Genomic DNA, 10,000 nt, shown 5'->3' on the forward strand with positions numbered 1-10,000 from the left:
GTACATCAGAGTTTTGGAATTTAAAAGGTGGGTCCAAGCTGATGTGAATTCCACAGACTTTGTATGTGTTTTAATCTTTTACAGGTTGTTTCTGTGTCTGTTGTTATTTTTTTAAATAACTGCTGATTTGACAATTTATGAAGGTTTAAAGAAAAAGATATATTAGAGGAATATAACTGTTTATTAATGAATTAATTTAAGTTAATTGGACATCATATAGAAAGGATTTATAAATTCTGTGAGGAATATAGACATTATTATAAGAAGTGGGACCTATTATAGATGAAGAGTAATATTTCACATTATTCTATAAAGAACGTCAAAAATATATAAAATTGTAACTTAGTATTTCTCCTGGTATAGGTGATGAAAGAGGCTCAGAAAAGCTGGAAGCAACTTCATGATATGTTACTCGCAATGTGAATTTTACAGTAGATTTTTAATTTGTTTTCTCTGATATGAACTGTGGTGTAACTGAATAAAAAATGATGAATTGATATTTTGGAAAAGTTTCAAGAAATGAACAAAATAAGAGTAACAAAATTTAATATGATTATAATATGATGGTTCTACATCTACTACAGAAAGTATGCTTTATGTGATTAAGCAGTTGATTGTTAGAACCAACCATCTCTCAGAGTCAGAATTTAAGACTATATTAACCCATTGGGGCTATGTTTTTTTCCCCTTGTCTTTGTTTCTGGACAAGCTAATTATTGTTTTTAATAAAAGCATTGAAAAACAAGGGTTTGGGCTGACATTGTTAGGCTGTAGCTTGGGAACTAGCACTGCCAGCGCCATAAAACTCCATGCCTATGTAGTACACAGAACAGAAACCACCCTTCATTGTCTTGGCATGTGAAGGTGACATCTGGAATCCTGGTCCACCACTGTATGGATGCTATCAGTCCTCATTGGGTTAACAGCAGTTCAGATTCAAATCAATGTGAAGATTAGCACAACCTATTTTTGAGCAAAAAGACCACATATGTGGCATTGTCTTTGTAGTCCTGATGTTGTGTTATGTATACCCTTCACCAAGCTTATAGTGAGGTAGGATTGCTTGATTGGTTTTAGATGATTAGATGTTCAACAGTATGGTGGTATGCTGCTTTTTTCTGCTTAGAGACCCTTTATATTACATTATTTGTCTCTGATCAATTTTATTTTTAAAACAGCATGTGTATATGAGTATGTGAGAATTATAACATTTTCCAAATGTTACATGCATCTATTTCTTTAGTTAAGCGTAAATAAGATTGGAGTTGAACACAATTTCTCAGCAATTTGAAGATACAGATAATATAGTATATTCATCAGAGAATGACTTCAGGCTAAACTATATTCTTTGCACGTTTCCATTCTTGGAAAAGTAGAGCGGTTTGGTACGTGTAAGAGCCTTTTTCATGGATCCTGTGCCTTCCATCACCAAGGGTTTTTTTCCACACTGTGTGACCTGTAGAAAAACAAGAATTATTATTTTTTTGTGTGTCTTGAAATCTTAGATTTGATAGAGAAATGTTGAACTTTATTATTGATATAGTTTGTGATCATTGCTTTTCTTATTTTATTTTTGAGGATATTATGATGGTGATGGTGTTGATGTTTTCGTCTATTATTATTATTATATTATTATTATGATTATTATTGTAATTATCACTGTTCTTGCTATTATTATTTATTATTATTATTATGATTATTATTATTATTGTTTTTGTTATTGTTATTATTATTATTATTATTATTGTTTTTGTTATTGTTATTGTTATTATTATTATTATTATTATTATTATTATTATTATTATTATTATTATTGTTATTGTTATTATTATTAGTATTAGTATTAGTATTATCATTATCATTATTATTATTTTTATTATTATTATCATCATCATCATCATCATCATCATCATCATCATCATCATCATTATCATTATTATCGTCATCACCATCGTCATCATCATCATCATCATCATCATCATCAACATCATCATCATCATTATCATCATCGTCATTGTCATCATCATTGTCATTATTATTTTTATTATTATTAGTAGTAGTAGTATTATCATTATTATTATTATTAATGTTAGTACTATCATAATTTTTATTATTAGTATTAGTATTTTTTTTTTTTATAATCATCTTTATTATTATTATTATTATTACTATTATTGTTCTTGTTGTAATTATTTTTTTATTATTACTCTAATTATCACTATTATTATTATCATTCATTATTACAACTCAGTATAGATAATATTATCATTACCATTGTCATAAATGAATAAGCTTGAACACAAATTTTAATTCAATTTTTCACATTATCGTGAGTGTATAGCTGAATTATAGAATATATGCAGTTTTTATTTTTTATGGTACATTTAGGTGACAGAATGAAATTGCGATTGTCTACTAATGTGATAGTTCTTGTTCAGTACCTAGAGAGAGAGAGAGAGAGAGAGAGAGAGAGAGAGAGAGAGAGAGAGAGAGAGAGAGAGAGAGAGAGAGAGAGAGAGAGAGAGAGAGAGAGAGAGAGAGAGAGAGAGAGAGAGAGAGAGAGAGAGAGAGAGAGAGAGAGAGGAGAGAGAGAGAGAAGAGAGAGAGAGAGAGAGAGAGAGAGAGAAGGAGAGAAGAGAAGAGAGAGAGAGAGAGAGAAAAGAGAGAGAGAGAGAGAGAGAGAGAGAGAGAGAGAGAGAGAGAAGAGAGAGAGAGGAGAGAGAGAGAGAGAGAGAAAGAGAGAGAGAGAGAGAGAGAGAGAGAGAGAGAGAGAGAGAGAGAGAGAGAGAGAGAGAGAGAGAGAGAGAGAGAAGTATTATTGTTTTTTACCTGCATACAGGCAGATAAGAACTGCCATGCTTGCGTTTCTTCTGCTGGTTTCAAGAGTAGAACCAACACGTTGTTCTCAGGTGGTGGGTCCAATAGAACTGTTATGTCTGCTGATAATCTTTTGCGTACTACCTGGGTGAAATAAAGTTGTCTGTTTAGCGTTGCATGTAGGATTAGTAAATCGTTGGTCTTAATATGCATGGATTATGAATGGAATCCTACTGTCTTTTTTATTTGTGTTGATATATATATATATCCATGACTTCAACTGATGAAGTGGTTGGGAAGCCTTGTTGTATCTAAACTTCATGTTGATCGGATATTATATTCTGTATAGAAAATCTTTGCTATAGACATAGTTATTGGTTATTATGAATTAGACATATGATAGATTAATGTTATGTAAGTGGTAAAAGATGCATTTAATGCTTACTCCAAAGAGTGAAGGAAACTTCTGTCAGTACAAAAATTTACAAGAATTAACAGCACCAAAAGTGTTTCATATTAGTAATTGAACCTACTGTGCAAGATGTGCCTCAAGTACATATAGTATATTAATTAATAATTCAGAAAAACTTTATTTATTTTCTTTTGAAAGTTTTTAGGCAGACGATATCAAACTTGGTTAGAGATCATTAGAAACTCTTGCTATCTGAAATTTATATAATTCTGCTTGGTTTCTAAGAGTTTCTGTCAATAGCACAGACTTTCCTGCTGATCAAGATTAAATTAATCAGAATCATGGATTGAGGGGACTCAGTTATAGACTAGTTGATGAATATAGAGCAATTACCTTATGGAGGTCATCAGAAGTATCAGATGCACACTCGTCATCATCATCGTCTAAAAGGGTTGTTACGTCCTCTGCCTGGCTCATATATAATGATATTTGGTTAACTGGACTTTTAGGTTTCTCCTCACAAATGTTGGCCATTTGTTGTGCTTGGGGTTCAGCCAACGGAAGACTGCTTTTTATATTTTGTATTGATTGGTCTGTGATTGTGAGTGATTGACTCTGAGTGTCCAGGCTGTATGATTTAGTCCCCCTTGAGATTTTAGGCTTTGGGGGGACAGGCGGTGGCTTTACTGGATGGGACGGGTTGGCTCTGGGACTTAAAGAGGTGGTCTTTTTAAGGACATTTCCATTTGTTAGTTGTTCGTCTGGAAGGTGGAAGGAGTAACGTTATAGGTACTTGAAGGAACATATGATACTACTGTAAGTTTGAAACTGATTCATTTTTGGGAGATAATTTTTTTTTATGGTTTCCCTGACACTGAAAATATATGTTAGGCCTAAGCAGATGTAACCCACTTCATATCAGCTTGTTTTGCAGATTCTTTAATGATGTTTGAATTGACTGAGTTTTTTTTTTTTTTTTGCTAAGAAAATTCTACCAGAAGCAGCAAAATTGATGATTCAAGTTTAATTTTTATGACAGTAAAATGTAAAACTTTAACTTCAAGAAATGTAAATTAGTTTTTGACTGACCTTGAGTGCTAGAGGGTGTAGAGGGAGATAGATGTGATGGGGACTGTGGAGTGGGTTCCAAGGGAGGGGCAGGTGGCACTATAGGTTGAGAGTGCAGGATTCGCTGCAGACACACCTTAGCTGGCACAGCACTCCTTGGCACCTGCTCGATGCCATTGAGCACAAGGGAGCCCCTCTTGACCTGTGACCAGTCACCCAGGTGGAACACCAAGTAGGTCCCCATCTGTAAAAAAAAACCAGTGAGTATGTTTTGCACTGGAAAGAAAAGGTTTGTGGTCTTGCAATGAGGTATGTCTATTGGCATTGTTTACAAGTGAATGTGTTGGTTGATTTGTGCGAATGTGGGAGATTTGGATGTGGATAAATGTATGTGCCTATGAAATGTGTGTGTGTGTGTGTGTGTGTGTGTGTGTGTGTGTGTGTGTGTGTGTGTGTGTGTGTGTGTGTGTGTGTGTGTGTGTGTGTGTGTGAGTTTGTGTGTGAGTTTGTGTTTGTGTTTATGTTTATGTTTGTGTTTGTGTGTGAGTGAGTGTGAGTGTGAGTGTGAGTGTGAGTGTGAGTGTGAGAGAGAAAGAAAAAGAAAAAGAAAAAAAAAGAAAGGTAGAGAGTGAGTGAGTAAGTGAGTGAGTGTGTGTGCGTGTGCGTGTGCGTGTGCGTGTGCGTGTGCGTGTGCGCGCGCGTGTGTGTGTATGTGTCTGTGTGTGTGTGTGAGTGAGTGAGTGAGTGAGTGAGTGAGTGAGTGAGTGAGTGAGTGAGTGAGTGAGTGTATTCGAGGGAATGAGTGTGTGTGAGTAAGTGAGTGAATGAATGAATGAATGAGTGATAAGTGAGTGTGAGTGTGTGCATGCGTGTTCGGTTGTGATAACGGTTGTTTCCTTGTGTTTGTCTTTGTGTGTATATTCGTCTATACCATGACGTTACCAAGCAATTCCATCCGTCGCGTCGTCGGAGTTACTGTTGTGCTTATCGTATAAGTATCAATTCATCTCTAGTGTTATGTGTTTTTTCCGGCTTTCTTGGACATGTATGATTGACAGCGTTTAAATTTTGGAATAGTAGGAAAAGAATTATCTAAATCTCTGAAGTAATTTGGCCAAGGAGCGCGGCAACCGGCAAATGCATGCTAGACGCCACAAACCGTCTAGGAGTCGCCCCTTTTCTCTAGGGGCCTTCTTTATTTTATCTTTATCTTTATCTTTATTTTAATATTTCCCCGGCCGCCAGGTTTTTAAAACCAGTCGGTATTATTCGTTGGGAAAATAACTCGTTTTCCAAGTTTCCTTTCAATTCGTATAAAACCGATTGTGTAGTTATATAAGTGATAATATTAGGAAAATAGACAAGATTTTGAAAGGTCCATCTTTAGTTGTGGATGCCTATGAGTCTCGGACCCACCAGCGCAACGAGCGTAGAGCTAGAACATGGCCACGTTGGCATACAGGGATGTGGGGATTGATGTGTGGTTTTTGAAGGATTATGATTTTAACTCCAAGGCTTGCCGGCATATGGCTGTATATCGGCGGCTACGGCAAAAAGGAGCTTATTTAGTATTACCAGCGTTATTATTATTGCTTTTGGTGTAATTGTTGTAATTTTTTATGATATTGTTGCTATTCATACTGCCACCAAAAACTTTAAATATTGAAAATTCGAGTTGGTCGCAACGATCCAGATTCGGCCATCGTTGTGATCGCCCCAAGTCGTTCGAGAAACCTTGCCTTCCGTTGTACAGGGGAAGTATCGCAGCCACGCCATTGATTGCAAGGAATGTTGAGTATAACGACCCATATAGAATAGGGAAATGATTTGACCGACCCTGAATACAAGTTTCAGTGCAAGCTGGTAGATTTGTGAAGTGTATATTTATATACACGTTGGAGTTTCTGATACTTATAATGTTCTGTATGCACGACCCAGTGGAAAAATCACATTGGATAGAGAGAGCAATCATATCATTCGGTTTATCTTCTGATTAGAACACCGAACAGATTGAGTGTAATGTTAATGATAAAAACGTGAATTTACAAAGGTTCCGACGCGACTCGAGTTCGAGATTAAATGTGACGTGACGCATGGGTCCTCGAGGAGTTAAAAGAAGAAAAAAGGGTGAATAGTTTTTCGAAAATATTTTTTTAAGTATTACTGCGACAGCTTAGCAAAGTTGAACTCCTCTCCGGAAATGTGCGGTTCTTCCCATGGCGCTCGAGAGAGTGGGTGAAATGCTTTCACACCGTCGTTACATTGTTGCCAGAACCACGTCATACATCTGCGATAACTTGCACATCGGAAGTGCAGTGTGCGTCACCTCCGCGGAATCCATGTGGTCACACGCCCTCGGTCGGGCTCGTCTCGGCCGGGTCACGCACGCTCGATCCCCGTTCGTTGGTTTTTGTTTGGGGATTTGTCGTTATTTTGGCCACGCGGTATGCGCCTCATCGTGTTATCGTTTGTGCTTTATTAGATTTGCTATTAATCAAGGCATCACGCTTTGCTCTAAGCTATATATTCTAAGATTCTTGATAAATATACCATGAATTATTGTTATTTGAATCTGATTGATGGCAGCCAGCCTCACATAGGAGGAAGGAGTAGGGCAGTGTTGATTTAAAATTCGAACTTGATTGTAGACTGATAACGGTATCTGTGGAAATAGAAACATGCGATTCGCCGATTGCATCACCGTGCTTGGACACACTCGACTGATAGGAGGAAGGGCGAATGCAGTAGAGTGATGCAACACACACCACGCTCAGGTTGCCAAAAGAGATTGTCCGCATTTTTCGTGGTAAAACTCCGTGATATGAACATAAAGCTTCTCTTGTTAATTGATCGAACACAGAACACTTTTATATGCCCACGTAAAAGTTTTTTTTTTCACTTTTATCAGGATGAATTATGTAACATGCAAAATGTATTTAATCCCATTGACGCTGTGAGTGCATGTATGCACGCACTGTCTACTATGGCTATGTTTTTTTTTCATTCTATTTGTTGACACATATATGGCTGTACAAGTGCAAAGTCACTATTGAATCAGTTAGTAGGCCTACCTGATTTCACCTGTTTATAAGGGATTGAATATATATATATATATATATATATATATATATATATATATATATATATTAATGGAATTACTATTGTTATTTTTGTTATAATGATCATGGTGATAATCATTATGAACATCATAATGATAATGATAACGTCGATAGCGATAATGATAGGAATGAAAAGACAATCATGAAACAAATCAAGCACTGGGGGAAACAGGTGTGATCAGGTAGGCCTACTACTTGACTACTTGGTGACTAAGCGCTTGTGTAGGAGAGAGAGGAGATGACAGAGACAGGGACAGAGATACAGATATAGTCAGAGATAGAGACAGATAAAGAGACAGACAGAGATAGAAAGACAGAGATAGAGAGACAGAGACGGAGACATAAAACAAACCACAGTGAACAGTGCATGCACAGGCGTCAGTGGATTAAGCTGTCGAGGATTTTTTTTGCTAGTGCCAAGGCCTGATCTGCGAGTCCTGTGGCAGTCCCTGGAAGAGAAGACACCGCGGCGTCACTGAGTTATTTCCGTGCAATACCTGTATCGGCGTGCGGAGCGTGGGCGTGTCGCCAGGGGGGTGCGTGTGCGTTGCATGGCCGCGTATCCTGACGACGCGAGGAGCAGGAAGCCGTACGGTGGCCTGGCAGGACACCACCTGAAGAGAGCACACACTGTTGTCAAGGATATATTGAACGGGACTCGGGCGTTCGCGGAGTCTCATCAGCGGGCGCTTATCTCTCGCTCGCATCCCGCTTGCAAACCCGCGCACCTGGTCATTGTCAGGTCGCTTTCCCTCTCCTTCCTCTCTTTTGTTACTTCTCCCTTCGCTCTCGCCCGCTGTCTTTCTGTCTTTCTCTTTTTCCTGTTTTCTCTCTTTCTCTTTATTTCTCTCACTCTCTCTCTCATTCTCTCTCTTTATCTCTCTCTTTATCTCTCTCCTTATCTCTCTCTTTATCTCTCTCTTTATCTCTCTCTCTCTATCTCTATCTCTATCTCTATCTCTATCTCTATCTCTATCTCTATCTCTATCTCTATCTCTCTCTCTCTCTCTCTCTCTCTCTTCTCTCTCTCTCTCTCTCTCTCCCTCTCTCTCTCCCTCTCCCTCTCCCTCCCTCTCCTCTCCTCTCCTCTCTCCCCCTCTCCCTCTCCCTCTCCTCTCCTCTCTCCTCTCTCTCTCCTCTCCTCTCTTCCTCCCTCTCCTCTCTCTCTCCTCCTCCTCGCTTTCGCTCTCTCTTCTCTCTCTCTCCCCTCTCTCTCTCTCTCTTCTCTCTCTCTCCTCTCTCACTCCTCTCTCTCTCTCTCTCTCTTCTCTCTCTCTCCTCTCTCTCTCTCTCTCTCTCTCACTTCTCTCTCTCTCTCTCTCTCTCTCTCTCTCTCTCTCTCTCTCTACTCTCTCTCTCTCTCTCTCTCTCTCTCTCTCTCTCTCTCTCTCTCTCCTCTCTCCTCTCTCTCTCTCTCTCCTCTCTTTTCTCTCCCCTCTCCCCCCTCTCTCTCTCTCTCTCTCTCTCTCTCTCTCTCTCTCTCTCTCTCTCTCTCTCTCTCTCTCTCTCTCTCTCTCTCTCCCTCTCCTCCCTCTCCCTCTCTCTCTCCTTTCTCTTCTCTCTTCTCCTCTCTCTCTCTCCCTCTCTCTCTCTCTCTTTCTCTCTCTCTCTCTCTCTCCTCTCTCTCTTCTCTCTCTCTCTCTCTCTCTCTCTCTCTCTCTTCTCTCTCTCTTTCTCTCTCCCTCCCCCTCTCCTCTCTCTCTTCTCTCTCTCTTCTCCTCTCTCTCTCTCTCTCTCTTCTCTCTCTCTCTCTCTCTCTCTCTCTCTCTCTCTCTCTCTCTCTCTCTCTCTCTCTCTCTCTCTCTCTCTCTCTCTCTCTCACTCACTCACTCACTCACTCACTCACTCACTCACTCACTCACTCACTCACTTTGATGAGCAAAGGGTTTCAGTTTATCTTATACTTCTGATGGAATTTGTGCATGAATAATTTGGGGTCTATCTTCATAAATTTCTTTTTTAATCTATTTGTCAATGCAAGTGAAACCCATGCAATCACTTGGGTTTTGGAACTTCCGCTCTTGCAACATCCTGTTACTTAAAACCAGGATCTCTTTATCTTTATCATATTTTGATGTTTGACCAAATGAGGTAAGGAGGGACACTAACACAGACTGGAGGGCGGGTACAGACCTGGAGGCGGTGGTGGTTGTAGTAACAGCCGAGGGTGCGCGACAGGGCCTCGAACACGCACAGGGACTTGAGGTGGGGGGCGTTGAGGCAGACGACCCTCGAACTCACGGGCATCACCTCCAGTTGGTCCATCTTCGCGCTGCCGTTCGCGGTGGACCACACGTAGAAGGAGCTCTCGCCTGCCTGCGTGTCCTCAGAAGGAGCTCTTGTCAGCCCGCGCGTCCTTGAGGAGCTCTTGCCTACCTGCGTGTCCTTAGAAGGAGCTCTTGCCTGCCTGCGTGTCCTTAGAAGGAGCTCTTGCCAGCCCGCGCGTCCTTGAGAAGGAGCTCTTGCCTGCCTGCGTGTCCTTAGAAGGAGCTCTTGCCAGCCCGCGCGTCCTTAGGAGGAACTCTTGCCTGCCTGCATGTATTTATAAGGACGTCTTGTCTGCTTGCCTGTCACTTGGATTCAT

The 10,000-nt window shown here is 39.9% G+C and overlaps 2 protein-coding genes across 6 annotated transcripts in view; one reads left to right on the top strand and one right to left on the bottom strand.

Annotated features, from left to right (window-relative positions):
* Nucleotides 1-10,000, top strand: part of Fancd2 (Fanconi anemia complementation group D2) — a 53,525-nt gene that overhangs the window by 7,978 nt on the left and 35,547 nt on the right. The gene's annotated exons all lie outside the window — the stretch shown is intronic.
* Nucleotides 163-10,000, bottom strand: part of LOC122246485 (uncharacterized) — a 24,692-nt gene continuing 14,854 nt past the window's right edge. For both annotated transcript variants that reach the window (XM_043005062.2, XM_043005063.2), the window contains exons 2-7: nt 9,550-10,000; nt 7,914-8,030; nt 4,319-4,541; nt 3,623-3,990; nt 2,830-2,961; nt 163-1,456 (exon numbers count right to left, since the gene is read on the bottom strand). The exon at nt 9,550-10,000 is cut by the window's right edge and continues 273 nt beyond it. In XM_043005062.2, coding sequence (XP_042860996.2) covers nt 1,340-1,456; nt 2,830-2,961; nt 3,623-3,990; nt 4,319-4,541; nt 7,914-8,030; nt 9,550-9,681 — 1,089 coding nt within the window. In that variant the 5' untranslated portion in view covers nt 9,682-10,000 and the 3' untranslated portion in view covers nt 163-1,339. The remainder of the gene's footprint in view (nt 1,457-2,829; nt 2,962-3,622; nt 3,991-4,318; nt 4,542-7,913; nt 8,031-9,549) is intronic.

This window comes from Penaeus japonicus, unplaced genomic scaffold, assembly GCF_977035675.1.
Source record: "Penaeus japonicus unplaced genomic scaffold, GWHDUDI00000001_assembly GWHDUDI00000014, whole genome shotgun sequence".
NCBI lineage: Eukaryota > Metazoa > Arthropoda > Malacostraca > Decapoda > Penaeidae > Penaeus > Penaeus japonicus.